This window comes from Diadema antillarum, unplaced genomic scaffold (genome assembly GCF_040938485.1).
Source record: "Diadema antillarum isolate AM-2024a unplaced genomic scaffold, OU_Dant_1.0 seq00000009_RagTag, whole genome shotgun sequence".
Taxonomy (NCBI): Eukaryota; Metazoa; Echinodermata; class Echinoidea; order Diadematoida; family Diadematidae; genus Diadema; species Diadema antillarum.
In genome coordinates this window covers 820,114-838,152 of record NW_027271131.1, presented here as the reverse complement: position 1 = coordinate 838,152, position 18,039 = coordinate 820,114, and the positions used below count along the sequence as shown (strand labels likewise).

The following is an 18,039-nucleotide window of genomic DNA, read 5'->3' as shown; positions in this document are numbered from 1 at the left end:
GCTCATAAAACTATAATCCTCTTTGAGGTGCAATACCATACCATACCATACCATACTAAGACAAATAAAGTCAAATCACACACAACTATCTACTCTCGAGTAGATTGTGCACAAAAATATCAAAATCATACATGTATTAGGTCCATTATACATGTGTGTGTGACCTCTCCCTAAAAATGCCATCGCCAGGTTTGTGCAATGCCGCAAAAATTTGCATAGGTTCCAATAATTTTCCTTTTGAATTTCAAGAATAAAAAAGAGACATTAAGACATAATTTTGTGATTCCATCAATGGAAGCTTATGAGACCATGTCATCATCATATCATTAAATTTTTCGTATGTAGTCGCTGCTACTATCATTATTCCCATAAAACATGAAAGCTTTAAAGTTCTGGAACCCTCCCCCCCCCCCCCCTCATTTATAAATAAATTTTTTTCCTATAAAAAAAATCTCTCCCAATTTACAATTATACTTCAATACCCTGGTAGTTTTACTCGAAGACAACTTGAACATTGTGTGAGGTTTTATTTTGTTGTTTCATTTCATTTCTTCCCTTCCAAAAGTCAGGTAATCTTGCACGGAATCTGTTGAATATGTGACCCATTAATCATCCAGTCAGGTACAAGTATTTGTAAAAATTGCAGGATACGAATAATAAGCAAATAATCAACTGCAAAGGCGATAGTACAATCTAACATCACTGAGGTCCACGAGGTGTCTATCAGGCCGAGTCAAAGGTGAGGGCTGATAGACACCCCAAGGATCAATGAGGTAATTTTAGATTGTATCCATTGCCTGAGAAAGAGGAGATGATTATTTGCTTTATATCCAACATCAATTGACAAACTTGAGACTTGATAAAAACATATTCCATCAACCATGCAGATTTTTATTTTATAATCGTGCTGAATATTACAACACAGGCGGTACAACCGTGGCCCGCGGCAGTCGAATGAACGAGACTCACATTAGATCGAAGACAATAACAAGAACTTGCTGGTGCATCTACGGGACTTGGCCCTGGCCGATAGATACCTGAGTGATACCTTTATTGATTGCAATCGCAGGTGTAATAAAAAGTGCTAAAGAAGAAGTATATCAAACATGTGAAAGTACATGTTCCACAGCATGGATGTTGGGAGAAAAACATCTCTTGGTCACATGTTCCAAATTTAAGTGATCCCATTGGTCAAACATACTTATGTGGGACATAATCTCAGATAAAGGTAAGTGTTATTCTATACACAGTGCAATGGCATATACACACAGCACAGGGGAGAGTATCTTGATGCAGAAACATTCTCACACTACTGTAAAAGTGAAAATTTTCGCAATGTTGAAATTTTTGTACATTTTGTGCAACCAGACACTAGCACAAAAAATAAAAGCACGCAAATATCTTTGTTTGCCGTATGTTCCAGTAGTCGATGTCTTGATTCCACAGAATTAAAAACATGCAAAACTCTTCTTATCCGGCCGAACGCGAAAAATAAGTTGTGCAAAAATATCCACTTTTACAGTATTTGCCCAGTCATGACAGAGGTACACACAGAACATGTTGACTCAACAAAAAGCTCTAAGACTAAATTTTATCAATCATTTTTCAAATAATGCTACTAGAAAAGAAGAATCCAGTGAGGCAATAAGAAAATCTATTACAATTGACTGATATATCATTTAATGTCAATCTCCAATCTTAATCCAAGACCTTGGGATGTGGGACAATCAAGATTGCAGCAGCAAATGGATATAACAATGATAAAAAATGAGAACATACAAATTTCTGCAGTATTGGGTTGATCGAGACTTGATCGTCACATATGCATTGAATAACAGAATTTGCGGGCACTCTGAAAAGTGAGGGCTCAAAATGCCTGTGATACTACAAGAGCCTGCCGACTATTATTGGGACCTAACTGTTTGTAGCTCCACACTTTAGTGTACTTTCACTTTCACATGAAATTATACTTTAATACACAAACTGTAAGGGAATGGGGTAGTATGTACTCTGATGCAATGCATTGTACCTAATATAGAAATGGAGGTTTATAAAGTGCAGTTACCCGAGTAAATCATGACATGACAGTTTGCCTCTCTTTGTTTATTCGGTTGCTGTTGCTGTTTTTTTGGGTTAAGCGCTGTCTTTGACAATCCCACAAGTGCTCCATACCCCCCCCCCCCCCCCCCCCCCCCCCCCCTTCATCTAGAATGCTTGGTATTCTCAACATCATGTAGAAAATATGGTGAATTGACCACATATCGAAAAACGAAAATAGACATTTCAACCTCCTTTAAAGAAAGAATGACAACCTGTTTTATGTTGTTGTTTGGGGGTTTGCTGAGCATCGTGATGCAACTTTTTGGTAACATGGCAAGTGTTCAATTAAGTAAGTTCAATCTACAATGTAACAGCGACAGCATACTGGTTCAGGACATGCAATCTGAGATTAACACTACAATGGGATGTCATTCATTTAAGGAGTATGACATTGGTTTGCTATAGACACGTTCAGCTGAAATGCCCCAGTCAATCACAGCGAGGCTCCCACGCATCCCTTCCTGGAAGGAAAAATTTTCCCGAATGGTCTGCGTCCAAGCTACAGATAATTACCTTCACTTACGGAGAGTTAACGTTTAGTTTTGGTTACTTGCGTAAGTCTGGATCCATGGCGATTTCCTGCAAAATTTTGAAAATGTTAAAATTTCGCAGGCTTGGCGCCATAATTTTGCATTTCACTACGGATCAGTTACGGACAGTTACATCTACTATTAAACTTCCCTGCGGATGCCTGCAACTGTGCTGCATCCACTTATCCATGTCTATCCGTGGCAGACATAACTCAACGTATGCGACTGCGTAACTTGGGCTTAACTCTTTATGTGCCATGGTGTAAACCCACTGTGTGCCACATTATTCTGAGACAGCAACGTAGTCATGCTTTGGGGAAACATTCTGTTTTTTTAAAATCTATTAACTTAAATAATTTTTTTTTTACCCTGGACATGTAATACAGTTGTAGAGAACATGCCAAGCTTTGCTTTGATGTAGATTGTATGACAAATCTATGATAGTGTTCCTTTCAAATGAACAGTAGCTACATTATTGTACAGGAATAACTCTTGCACACAAAACAGTCACAGAAATTTCAGAATTTACTCGCAAAGCCAGTAGGGAACACCACCTTATAGCCAAGCACCACATAAAATGCAAGCTACATGTGACAGGAATGGAATTGCACGAAACACTTTCACTGTACTGTGGGATTTGGCGGTTTATTGATCGGTTTGGGTGGGTTTGTGCATTTGAGCAGAATATGCGAAGTTGGCACGCCGTCGACTGAGTAGGGCGTGCAAACGTAGCAAGTAAAGAGTTAATAACACCTTCCTGAAACCTCACATCAAGAGGAGAGAGAAAACTGTTGTCATCTCCCTTTCTTTGTTCTTTATAACCCTTCACACTGGCTGCAATGGACTCAACCATGCCCTGAAAGTCCAAGAGGGAATCTTCGATGCTGTATTCCCCCAAATTTCACAGGGAGAAAACTTGATCTACGGCACTATTGATGTCCTGACCATTCTCAGGTTTTGTAATCTGGATTCTTGGCCAGTAAAACTTCCAAAATAGTCTGTACATCTAAAAATATATGCATTTATCTAAGCACTGTGACCCGGACTCCATACAGAGGTAAGTGCACGAGGAAGTTTCACCCTTGGATCCAGGATAAGTGTCATATAAATATTTCAGAGTTCTCTATAATCTGGCTCTTCATGTCCCATCTTTGATGTTCCGTCCTTTTTTCCACTTCTTCTTCCCCATCTTCCCACTGGGTTTTGCCGATGACTTTTCGACCTTGGGTTTTTTCAGCGCCGCTGTCAAGTCCAGGTCACCTGATGGCAATTTTGACTTGTTCCTTTTGGGCGACAGGCAGGAGAACGAAAATGTGACATCATTTACGATTGGTTCAAAGGGGAACATTTGGTCATGTGACTGTGATGTCATGTACAGCTACTTATCACCACTTCTGTGAACAACATGCCATATTTTTAATACTTCTCAATAAACTACATGATGTAAAGTACTGTAAAAGCAGTAATTTTTGCGTACAGATATTTTCGTGAATGAGGAGGTTACAGACATTTTCATGAGATGTCATTTTTGCGATTTGACATAGAGTATATTGTAAGTGCACTAATGCTGTCCATTCACAATATTTTCGCATGATCTTAAATTTTGGCTCAACAATGATTTCAAAAAATCAAACCCTTGCAAAAATAACAGCTTTTACAGTATTGTCTTGCATATCTTAAAGGGACATTCCGGACTATTTTCATAACTTCACATCATGTAGTACATAAATCAACAGCTCCATGTATAGATTCGTGGAATTTGTTGTGGTCCTTGAGCAGAGAAACCAATAAATTGAAAATCTTAAACAAATTACACTGAACAGTGTTGATGACATCAGAGCCTCATATATTTCAGAAACGTAGCAATGCAATTCCAATACAATACCACTTGCTCAACAAGTTCACCTGCGAAGAATCTATGCATGCCTTCTTCTTTTGTTCTGCTTCCGTAAGCCCCAACTCATGCATTCTTATGGTGAGGCTGCCATGTCATCATCCTTGTTCATTGCAATTTGGTATAAATTTTGAAAACATTCTCATTCCTCATCCCAATCACTATAAATTCTGACACTCTGTACTCAGTTTAACTGATTTATAGTCGTTCAAATGTAAAAGTCTGAAAACCATCCGGAGGTCCCCTTTAGTTCTACAGAAATCCAACATCATAATAATTTCTCAAAATTATTTGGTCTTCCCTATCAGATCTCTCTGTTCCCCCACCCCTCCCCCTCTCTCTGTAAATACATTGAATACATGTACACACAGACACATAAAAACATTGAATACGCTATATTCTGTCATGTCCTAATAATATTGTATATTCCACTACCTCGAATATCATCTGTAGGCCCTATATTATGTGTGCATGTGCCTGCATTTGTGTGTGTGTGCAAACAGCAAGACAAAAAGCTGCACTGAAGTGCCTAGTTTGAGGTTCTCACAGCACACTACACAAGATTATAACACAAAATTACATGAAATACTTTACTAAATAACACTACACAAAATGACACGCTACACATGGTGATACACTACACAAGATAACACACTACACAAGAAGATGAACTATAAAGTGAAAACAGCCACCATTATCCCCAAAATAAGAAAGAATGGTGGTCTCTCCTGGGCCTCAAGTTTCACTTTTTACATTATTCACTTTGTTTATTACCTATCACTGTTTTTTCAATGCTAACTTTGGTTACCTGCTGATAGAAACTTCCCCTTCAGTGGTTACCATGGCAACACATATAAATGTACCCCTCACCTGTTTGGGAGTGGTTCCAGCTCCCCACCTCCAAGGGTGACTGTCTCCTCCTCCTCACTCTCCCCATCTGATCCCCTGGAGACAGACTCCTCTGTACGAGGACAGTGAAAGTGAGACAGGAAAATCAATTTAATGCTCATTTTACCACACTACCATTCAAACATCAGCTATTAACCAGTTGAGGACAAGTCCCAAGTACACCCGGGTGAGCGTCTATGGGAAATGCACATTGTAGCAAAATCAAACCGTCCTACGCAGGTTAACAAAGCTCTATGTCACATGACTAGGTTATACAGAATCGCCTCAAGGACCAACTCATCAGTGATATTCCAACAGTAGGAACTCTACAAATGTGTTGCTTGATATGTTAAGTTAGTGGTTCTGTCACAAGCTCCATTGGACTCTGAGAGAAACTCATTTATAACTCCCGTTATAACGAAGTCCTCAGGACCGGCAGTTTTCTTTTGTTATATCGAAATTTCGTTATGACCGAACAAATAAACAATAAAAATACAAAGAGTGAATAATGTTGCGGCCTGAATTTTTACTTCGTTGTAACCGGAATTTCGTTATAACCGTGTTCATTATAACGGGAGTGCACTGTAGTAGCCATGTCTCTGGGATGCTTTTGCAGCACGGGGGGTCAGCAGGTACTGTCATTGAGCAAACTACGAGATAAAAGAGTATCTACAAATTGAGAGACAAGGAAATTGTTAATGAAAAGATTCTAAGAAACTTAAGAAAGGGAGGACAACATACAATTCGCATGATACCCATGCAAATAACAATCAGCTCACGAGATTGCGGGGATCTAGAAAACACTATTTGAACTTCACAAGACAGACATTATATCAAATGTATCTATTCAATACTGATACACATGGGACTGTATTAGTTTTATTATCATTCTGCAGATGCTAACATTCTACCTTTTCTCCTGCAGCTTGTTTTTGTTGCTATGGGAACGCTGTCATCCTCCTCGGACCCAGCCTCTCCCTCCAGGTCTTCCTCCCCAGCCTTGTCACCATTCTCCTCCTCCTCCTCCTCCTCCTCCTCCTCCTCCTCCTCTTCTTCAGCTTCCTCGTCCTCCTCCTCGTCTTGATCCTCGTCCATCCAGGAGTTGGTGAGCCCTTCCCCAATCTGTGCCAACCCAGGTTCCTTCACTGCTGGTTTGCTACCTCTGTGCGGCATACATTGGGAGCAGTCTGTTAAGGAATTTTGACTCAACTTAGGTCTACCTTCCATTTTTTCTCTCGTATCTTTTGGTTCATAACAAAAAGTTCAAGCATTCTGCCTGACCAATTATGAATATATTCTGTGAGATCTAATCATCAACTAAATTTCTGCAAACGATGACAGCAAATTAGGTAATCGGTAGGATACTGTAATGACATTTCCATTTTTATTTCTTTTTCTTCTCCTTCCCACAGCTGCATGTATAAGATTAATATAAAACAATACTTATATAGAATGAAAGAAAATTGAATGAATTTTACCTACATCTTGACTGAGTCCCTTTGAACCAAACCTAGCCATGCCTAACTGAAGCAGAAATTCGTCTTCATTGTGAACTGATTTTCAGTTGTTTTCTTTTTACATGAAAAATTGAAACCTTGATGAATTTGAAGCTCCAATGACTTAGGTATCCAAGTTTTCACCTTGTGTACAATTTCCCTCTCTTGGTAGCATAATCTCTGCTTTCTGATGGTTTTCCAAACAAATCTAAATGAGTTATCAGACATAACTGGCCAAATTCTGCAACCCAAGGCTATCCCTGTACATGGAAAGGATACACATGCTCCACTGCTTCCTCTGACTCCATGAGGTCATTGACCTCTTCCTCTAGCCCGGAGGTGTCCACCAGCTGCTCGGCAATGATTTTGGCTGTTATCAAGTTCTTTGGGTGATTCTCAGCAAAGCCGCACTTCTTACCCTCAGCTCTGGTGGCATGACCGTTGCAGAGTACAAGGGAATGAAAAGAGATAACTCACACCAACCTTGATTATGTACACTTAATTTAACCATGATTACGTGACTGGCAGATTTGCTCTACACCGAGATTACTTATGTTTAAATTTGTACGAATTCTTGCATCAAGTTAGTTGGTTTTATTGCAACTGATTGACAAACTGCTCTTCACCAACACAAACAAGCACAGATTACTTAGTGTTAAAGTAATAGCTATGACAAAAAAAAATCATGGGCATACATACTTGGGTTGGACTCCAACCAACAGTCTCCCAATTACTACCCAGGTGTCGTATCAACAAGACTACTGAGCTTCCGCCCACCAGTGTGAATTCAATATTTGTCATTGCAACTTGGCTAGCTAGCATTCTACCCATTTGAGGACTAGACGCAATATTTGTGTGCTCACATTTAAGGTGCACCCCCACACTCGGTACTTTCCTATGTAGATAAATAGACTTAACAGTAATCGCTACACAAAATTTCTAGAGTTCACGCTACCTTGCCCTTGTGTCATTCTCCAATGCTTGCTTGATGATGTCAGTGAGTTCAGATACCTTCACAACAGCGATCTTGCAGCACCTTAATATCTGCATGGGTTACAAACATCAAACATCATTGTCACATAAATATTGGTATCCTGCAAAGCTTATAGTATTATCCTTGCCAATAGCTATTATGATAGTAATCTACATAGCTGGCTGTTGAAGCCTCTAACTTTTGAACAGAAAAGCAGATAACCACAATGCACACATCAAACTTTTGTAAGAACTTCTGATGGATGGACTTTACCTTGTTACTTGAATGTCTTTACAAGGCATCTTCCAGTTTGATAAACGTGCTCATGTGTTTACTCCAGGAATTTTATCACAACCTGCAAAATTTCTATTTTAATTACACTTGTCTCCTGTTGAGGAAGATCAAAAATGAATACCAACATTGAGGGAATGCAAATTCCACAGAGGACTCATGGATGAAAATTAACAAATATTGATAGATCAGTACATACTTTGAACAAAATGAGATTAGTGATACCATCAGGATATTGTACATATCAACATCCTGTGGAGAGCTTAAAATCTTTATCTCTCCTTTTTGACTTACACTTCAAGAAACCTCTTGAGCAAAATCTATTTTATTTGATCAATTAATGATCTACTGTAGGAAAGGACCATAAAAGTGCAAATTGTCTTGTCCTCAAAATGTGTTTCTTTGCTGATATGAAACACTACAAAAAGAATAGTCAAATAAAACTAATGTGGGCAAACACACAACTTAAGACACTTGTATATTTATCATGCTCTCCAGAAAATATAATCACTTTTTTTGTTGGAACATTTGAATAAAGTTCTGTCTCAGACAGCACATTCTAATGTTCCTCTGAAAGACAGACTGTTGTCAAATAAGTAGGACTCTGGATTTCAATTCACAATTAACACTACATGGGCAGTTGCAAAGCAGTCCTGGAGTGCATTCAGGATAATGCACCGATCAGAAATAGCTTTCTAGGTGAGAAATATGCAACTTTCCACCACATGGTGTAAACCCAGCAAAGAATTTTTTGATGAAATGAAAACATTCTGTATCTGGTAGATGCAGCATAGAGTGGATCTGAAACTCCCAAGGTAAAACTTGCAAGCTCCTCGTAAGATTACCACTTACACAGACTATAAGCTTTCCTTCTTTATTGACTCAGGAATGTCTATTTTGAAACATGTCATGACTAAAGCACATCAACAAGTCTAATTTCATTAACGATAAATCTCTATGATACCAGAGTCATCCAGACACTGATGTCATTTGTGACAGTTAAAAGCTTTTTGTTTGTTTGTTTGTTTTTAAGGGGGTTGTTTGTTTGCTTGTTTATTTATTTATTTATTTATCTCTTATTATTATCATTATTGTTGTTGTTGTTGTTGTTGGTTTTTTTTTTTTGGGGGGGGGACCGTTCTCCGGTTCCCAAAAACTGCACCTGTTCCTTGAGAAGCAGCATGCTACCGGTGACCTGCATGGTGCACAGCTCGCGGTGGACGTTCATCCCAATCACCACAGTACCCTCCATGACCGCCTCCTCCTTCTCTGTCGGGTCTACCAACAGATACGTCCTGTCAAAAACCAAATCACAGTCGGATGGCTCTGAGTGAGTGAAGAAGCCCTGAAGATGTGCAGCAGCTTTGAAATATGTTCACCAACTGCTGTAAGCAATTTGTTTGAATGCATGGCTACTAACATTTAGGATGAAGCATTCACAAAGATCTTTGTGTAAAAGTCTATGCACATTGTGGGTGTGGGCACGGTAACTCTCTGTTGCACTCAAGTGTGGTACCAAGTGTTCCACTGTGTTAGATGCAAGTCAAACACTCTTACATACTCCTAGCTTAGAAGCCTCTAATACTCTTGAAATACCTACCTTTTCATCTATAAATTGATATGTTGGTTAAAAGTCAGAGGAATAAGTGATTTCCATTTTTTTTTTTAAATGCAATCATGTGGAATTCTCTCTATGATCTGCTTGATAGCCTTATCCTACAATGACCTCACAGACTGTCATAGACTTCTTATCAACTGATGGCAGCACAGGAACCATAAAAATTCATAACCTTTTAACAGATTACAAGTTCAATTTTCCTCAAACTTTCATTGATGTGTTATACTAAGATCACCACAATATATCAGGGGTAAATGGGAAATGCAAAAAAGATTAATCAGAGCAGATTCTGGCGTAATTTTCCACTCTCAAGGCCGACAGTTGATTATATCTTCCTAGTAACTTTGACGAGTGGATCCTTAAAGAGTGTGCTTGCTTCTACGAACAGACAAATATGATATTCAGGTCTTGGAATAACATGTCCCAGGCCTCGAAACAGGATTTTGGAGGGGCAAGGCCATTTAGAAAAGGGCACTTTTTCCAAGAGGCCAGGGCACTTAAGTCAGTCAGAGGGGCACCAAGGCCACATTGGAAAGGGCATGTTTGGTGTTTATGAAAAAAGAAAGAAGAAAAACAAACCGAGAAAAACAAACAAACAAACACCACGCACACACACACACACACAAAGTGCAACACACAACAAAAACCTCTTCCCTACAGCTGTAACACATTCCCGATCTCCGCGTTTCTATCAGGTGAAACGACATTTTTTTAAAACAGGAATAAAACAACAGTAGGTATTGATTGAAACTCGACACCCTTTCAGGCCAGCCAGGCCAGGCTGCCATGAAACTTCAAAGCACATTCCGACAGCTGGCTGGCAAAACCACAAGGCAAAGGAATTTGCGTGCGCGTGTAGATTGCTATGATTAGTCTGTGACAGACAGTTCATGACCTCCAAGAATGCGCCAGTACGCGCGGTTTCTTCTGTTGATTGGTCTCTCTCTCTCTCTCTCCACCCCTCCCCATTCCCAGTCTGGCTGGCACACCTTGGCATCGTGGGATTCTTCTTTTTTCTTGGTGAACTTGGTGTTCACTCTTTACTACTCTATCTGAATATGCGCTGCCTAGCTAGTACATACTCGCGGCCGCTGCGCTGCGGAGGCAGTCGGGACGGTAAAAGCCGGTCGGGCGTACATGTACGTACACGTCGTCTCGTACCTCAGAAAGATACTTTGAGTTTGAATCAGATATATCGGGACGCGAGTGAACTGAAGGTATGATATTTGAGATCAGGAAAGTTGTTCAAGCTTATTAAAGAGACTTTGAGAAAGGGCATATCATACGTCATAAATAATAACTTTCATTCTAAAAGGGCACCACGGCCCCAAGAAAAAGGGCACATTTTTTTTGGCCGTAACTTTGATCAAAAAACAAAAGGCATTGCGGCCAACGAGAGGGGCACCGACGGCCATGGCCGTCGATGGCCGTCGGTTAATTCGAGGCCTGATGTCCTAACAAAGTCATATGCAAATTCATGGTGTAGCATGTACACATAGTTGAAGAGCATTCGACTTGGTTGAACTAATCTTAGTTGCATATATACCTTTGCCTTGGAGGTGAGACCCACAAGACATACAAAAAACAGACACTACTCTTAGTGCCTCCACTTTTCACTCACCCTTGATGGTAGAATGCAAACGTGACACAGACAGGCATATGGTGGATATTGAGAGGTACAGGGTCCCTGTCGAGGGGTGAATGCTGGGGGTCAGAGGTAGATAGAAAGATAGATAGATAGATAGATAGATAGATAGATAGATAGATTGATGGATAGATGAAGAGATGGAGATAGAGAGGAAAATAGAGATAAAGAGAAATTTTGAGAAAAAGATTTGATGATGGTTATGAATCATTTGACCCTGTATGCCATATACAAACATACTTACGGACAAAAGTAATCTCTGAAAATCCTCTCAAGCAAACTTTTTATATGGTCTATTATTTGTTTCAGTCTGTACAGAGTCCAACACAACCCATCACAAGATACTATTCCTCAGGATTGAGACGCTACATTCCTTTAGTCAATCATGCATCAAAGCAAACTGTTCTATCAATTTGTGTTTCGGGATTAAATGAATTAACACCTTGTTATAACTGGCTAGTATTTTTGCTCTGTTTGGTTTTGTTTTTCTATTCTATGAATTATGCGATTTTGAAATTATAGCTACAAAGTCCTGATCCAATAATTACTTTTAAATATCACTCAAACTTTAGCAAATTAAGAGCTAAAACTGTCAAAATTGTTAGCAACAGCTAAAACTGTCAAAACACTGAAAATCATATCACATTCTATTCCAAAACATAAAATGTTATCTACATTTACACCAGGAAAGTTGAAATTCATTTGCCAAGACAATGTTCCTGAAGAATGAAAGTATTTCAGTTTTTTTCTTCACTTTATATGACAATTAAGGCAAAGTAACAAATATCCATATCAACGGGGGAAACTTCACACATGTAATTATCAGTAAAACTCTAAATGCTACGTTGAGTAACAATAAAACAGCAAATGTATTGATGGAACAATTACAAAGTGCACTCACAATGGTAACATTTTCTCCTATCACCGTCACATCTGGCCTGCGGAAGTGAGAGAGTGCAGCTATTGCAGCCACGCTGGCACAGTCCAGTATGCTGCCATCAAAGTTCAAGACGTGCACATCCAGTCTGATTTGCCACACCTGATAGAGAGTACCCAGAAAATGCCAACAAGGAGCAGTTAAAAGGAAATCAAACAATGCATCAAATGATAAGCAAACACATGAATAAATGAATTAATCAATTCATAAATCATAAATAAAATGAATAATAAATATCAGAGAAATTCAAATAATATTTGATTTTTGAAATTCATGAAATTCTTCCGTCAAGATGTTTGTCATTGCAACTGATTGACAAATTGTCCTACATCGACGTAAATAAGCACTGAATTGATCAGTGTCTTAGTAGTAGCCATGATAAAAAAAATCATGGGCGTACATACTCGAGCAAGATTCGAAACTATGACCTCCTGATTTGCATAATTATTTGAATTATTACGAATAATTATGCAGTACCTACTGTATGCTATAAGGATTGGAACCAACACTTGCTGTTGGGCGGAAGCTCGGTGGTCTAGTGGAGATGACGCCTGTCCGAAGATCAGGAGGTCGTAGGTTCGAATCCTGCTCGAGTATGTACGCCCATGATTTCTTTTATCATGGCAACTACTAAGACATTGATCATTTCAGTACTATTTACGTCGATGTAGGGCAATTTGTCAATCAGTTGCGATGTTTGATTTTGTTATAATATAGCATCTACACAATCAATATACTACTTCCTTGAAAAATTTATTATTCATTCTTTGTCACGATTTTTATCTATTTCAATTTCATTAAGTTTTTTATCTTTAGATATTTTAATTTTTAGCTATTTATTCAATTATTATTTTTAGTTATCAGTGCACTTTTTAAATAAACTTTGAAGATGAATGAAAAAATATTTGGAGGACAAGCAGGTAGTAACTTGAAGCTCTGAACCAAATATTGTTGAATGATGATTATGAAAATGATATTGAAATAATACTAATGATATACTATCTAGCTAGGTTACCCTTTCTCCTGCCACGATGCACAAAGATTCCAGGTCTACGGCTCGGGAGTCTTTAATTGTTCTCTCCAACAACCGATTCAGCTCCACACCATGATCAGACAATCTGTCACGCAAAAAAATTGACACAACAAACTCAATACAAGACCAAGCAGTCACAACATGTAGTTGTAATCTATCTATAAAATTTCTAGTAAAACACAAACATATGTTTAACAAATGATCATCAATCAGTCTGGAGACTATTTTGTTTAAAGAACTGAGGTTCTCTTACATTACATGAACGAAAATGAACAATGCAAATTTCATGTATTGATTGCTGATACAATGCTGTATACCGCTGTGGTCAGCAATTCCTGAAAGTTTCATGCTGTGAAAAATGCCATTGGCTCCAATTCACGAAGCTTCAAGCTGCAAACGTTTCAGGTTTTGCAGTAGTGTGCAATGTGATTGCTTTCAATTCTACAGTATGTATGGCCACTACAATGCAAACAGTGGACTAATCATATGGACCACTGGACATTACCTTCCTGCTTCAAATGTTGGGGAGGCCATGGGCGAGAGTTCAAGGTTCACAAAGAGTTGACCTTCACTGGGTCGGCTTCCCTTCGGTTCAACCACCTCACTCGACACCTGAGCTAGAATTCTGTTGGAGTTTCAAGAAAATTAATTTCTAGACGAAACTTTCAATCTACTTGCCTGTGACAAAAATCATACCAAATACACACAAATCAGAGTACCATTTTTCATTCATTTATTTCCATATCAAAACATAACATCTTCAAATATCAAAATACAATTGCCTTAGAACATTTATACATTTTGAATGGAGGGATCATAGAAAGCACACAAGAGGCTTGTTGGAAATGATCCCCTACAAACAAATTTTGTAATCCTGCAGTTCATAAGAGAATTGTTTTTGTTATACTAAAAGCTACAATCAGTACAAATTATAAAATTTCATCTTTCTTGTGGATATATCATGCTACTGTGACAAACAAAGGCTCAACAGGGTAGCAAAGATGAAAGACTAAGAAAACAATAACATAACCTGACATCGAATGTAGAAAACAGATTTCACAATAATGCTGCAACTCTATGATCTGTTCAGTCACTGCTGGACAAGCATTTTGACCAACATACTATTTTTTAACCTCTTTGACAGCGACAAGTACAATGCAGCTTTGTGATTTGTATCTGTTCTTCCAGTGTTACCTCATGGTATCATTTGCTTGTTTGTTGGGGCATCATTGTCATATCATTGCCATCTTCTTGAGATCTCAGCATACATTGTACACAAGCTGATATTGTGAACAGGGGATCCCAAAGAAGAACAGCTGCATTGCATTTCTGCAGCTGAATCTGGGTGATCCTAGTTTAGTTCACATTTTAATTTTCATTATCTCTGAATCAAAGTTTTGATTTTATGATGATTTAGAATAACAAACTTGATTGGAAAAACACAAGAATACCTTGTGTCACCCATGTGAACCATGCAGCATCCTCGCTCTACGCCAAATTCAATCTTGAGCTGCCTGTAGTCGTAGGGTTTCCTCCCATCAAGTCGCTGTGAACAAAATATAATCACATTCATCAAAGATTGTTATGTGCCCTTTTCTAAGAGTTCTAAAGAACACTAAAAAAATGGAAGAATTATGGAACATGACATCACAGTCACGTGACATTACACAGCTGATCATTTAGATATTCCCAAAGGACTCCAAAATGACCAACTATTAATGGTCATGCACTTCAGGTAAGTAACTTCATCTAATCTAGAATTATGTTTTCACCATTCCACTACCTCCACATTCTCATAATGTTGATTCCCAATTTATGTTTCAAAGATCAGAACTAGTTTAGAGCATTGAAATTGATTTATAAATGCAACAATGGCTCAGCTGGCTCTACAGTGTCATTTACCTTGTACTCTCGTATATGCCCCACGAACACAAAGCACACCCTTATGAAAAGCATTAAGCAATTGCTAAAAAAATTGACTATCAAAATTAATCATAAATCCCCAGCAACAAGGCATGATCCAATTTGAATCAACTAATGTCACATGACAGCTGACAAGATAATGATACTCCTGTCCTGAATTCTATGATCTGAAGGTGAAAAAAATTTTCCTTCATTAGCTCACTTAAAAAAACAAACTGTGTACCGGTACCAGTATCGATCAATAGGTACGACCAGTAAAAAATTATTATTTAGTGATCAACTGGAGCAAATGCTGATTTATGTCCTCTATTTTGTAAATTTACATTGCTTTCTATATAGGTTCCCCTAGTTAACTAACAGATTAAAAACAACTACATTTTTAGCTTAGTTCCATAAACTTCTCAAGTCAATTTATATTCAAACATCATACAATGCCACTTAAACCTGTTGAGGACAAGTTCCGAGTATACTCGAAAGGCTCGGGCAAGTGTCTATGGGAAATGCGTGTTGTAGCAAAATCAGCTTTCTTCTTCTTCTTCTTGGGTACTGTCCACGTCCAACTGCCCTTAATTAGTAGTAACCCGGTGCGGGGCGCTGTAACCAGACGGGTTGGGGTCGCTGGTGCGGTTAAGTTATTAGGCCTTGTAGGGGCCAACCGGACAGGGGGTGCGCTGACCAGTGTTTATTGCGCGGAGAGAGATTGAGAAGATAGAAATCTAAACCTAGTTGCTTTGCTCTTGGATGTAATGAAGGATTGCTGCTTTGTGCCTGTGCTATTCTGTGGTCTCTATTAATTCATCTAATTCAAATCAAATCAAACAAGTTCTGTTCTAATTCGTTCACATTTGGTTCCTTTCCTTCTTACTATTAATTAGTAAATTTTAGTGGCCCTTTGAATTATTAAAAAAGAAAAAGACCAACACGCAACAGTGAGTGACCAACAACCACCCAAGTGTAACCCCATCGCGGGGCGCTGTTTTACGGTACGTATTTGTCCGTATGGGGTCGCTGCTGCGGTTACCCAAGCGGTCCCGCCTCACATCCAACTGGACCCCATGGAAGACCAGCTTAGCATAGCTGAATATGGGTTATCCAGCCATCTTCTCAGATGGAAATGAACAAACAAACAAACATAAAATTTATTACTGTAACAAACAGACAACACGAGTGACAGCAATGGGAAACTGCACAAACATAAACGTGAACATGTGGGACTGTGAGTGTGGTCTCTTGCCAAACTTCGAGTTCATTACATTGACGTGTATTATCATAATGCATTAAACTTAATAAGGATCCTTTGCTAAAATATATCATTTCGACTCAATAGAGTAAATTGTTGTTATATGCTTACCCGTGAGTCTTCGATGGCTTTTAAAATAAAGTCACGCTCTAAATTCGACAGCGGTGTAGCCATGGTGGTAGTGTGTGTCCCATGCGTTGACGCACTCACGTGTGCAAAATAGGCAGGTGTGTGTATTATGTTTGTGTGTACGTGTATCGATATGGTGTGTGGATGATCCAGATCAGAGTTTGTCAGACGGCTTTACAAATTACAATGTAAAAAAAAAAAAATTAAGAGAGTAGGGCTTAATCAATAAAAAAATGCCCTGAATTAACTACGATAAAATTTTTAAATGATTTAAAGGATAAACAAAAGTATACTGTGAAGGATTTCATTTTAGAAATGAGAAAAAAAAATAGAAATAAAAAGTACCCCCCCCAAAAAAAAAAAAAAAAAAAAAAAAATCCAGCAATGGTAGAATACTAGTATTGGTGGAGATGAGGACTGGGTTTTTAACTTTTTGCGAGATACCAAGAAACCACTTATGAAATAGTACAGAGCATACCATTCTAAGAGGAATTTAAAGTTTATTTGATAAAATTCGGTTTTGGAATGGCTGAGACATCCAAAAACAAGTGAAACAAAGCGATCACGATAAAAGGTGGGTTCCACCTTTTATTCGGATCGCTCTGTTTGCATATCTCAGCCATTTCAAAACCAATTTTCTTAATAAACTATGAATCATTTTTGGAATTACATGTTCTTTCATATTTCATAAGTAGTTTTCCATTATCTCATCCAAAAATGTTAGAAACCTGAAGTTAGGTCTCAATTAGGTCTCAACCAAAACTCTATGGTCACTTTAAACTCGATGGTTTCCAAACCTATCAGTATGCCCTATCACTGATTAATCGCTTCATCACACCACGTCAATACGCAATCTCGGGTCCATGGACACTATAATGAATAGCAGATAATAGGCCCTATATCCCGCACCCTTGTTTTACAACAACAATTTCTTATATTGTGTTTATTTGACACAATGAGAATATGCATATTTTTTGATGATATGTTTTGCTAAAAGTAGAAATGAATGAATGAAAACATATGAATAGATACATTCTTGTATATGATATTTATATTTTCAGCATTGGACAGATAGCCAGCCCTCCGATGATGAAGGCCTAAAGATCTGGATGGGAGAAAATTGTAGCAGAATTCACTCTGTAAATATGACAAATGCACTGTTCCAATACTTCGTATCTCTATATAATTAATAGGCATTTTGAGATCTGAAGAAAGAAAACTTCACAAAAAAAAAATATTTTTATGTATAGCTACAGAGACTGCCGTCGATTTAAGATATGTTGCCCCAGCTGATAAGCATGTGATAACTTACTGTAGAAATTAGGGACATAGCAAACAAACA

General features: G+C 38.4%; 1 protein-coding gene and 1 non-coding gene across 2 annotated transcripts; one reads left to right on the top strand and one right to left on the bottom strand.

The window, feature by feature from the left end:
* Positions 1 to 3,768: 3,768 nt before the first annotated feature.
* LOC139725007 (exosome complex component RRP45-like) lies at positions 3,769 to 16,742 on the bottom strand. The gene is made up of 12 exons (XM_071636097.1): positions 16,680 to 16,742; positions 14,857 to 14,951; positions 13,911 to 14,030; positions 13,388 to 13,490; positions 12,337 to 12,474; positions 11,412 to 11,494; positions 9,335 to 9,467; positions 7,864 to 7,952; positions 7,188 to 7,334; positions 6,380 to 6,574; positions 5,395 to 5,469; positions 3,769 to 3,913 (listed from the first exon to the last, which is right to left on the bottom strand). The coding sequence occupies exons 1-12, from the start codon at positions 16,740 to 16,742 to the stop codon at positions 3,769 to 3,771; spliced, it is 1,386 nt and encodes a 461-aa protein (XP_071492198.1).
* Trnaf-gaa (transfer RNA phenylalanine (anticodon GAA)) lies at positions 12,897 to 12,969 on the top strand. The gene has a single exon. It is a non-coding gene; the product is annotated as a tRNA-Phe (tRNA).
* Positions 16,743 to 18,039: the final 1,297 nt, after the last annotated feature.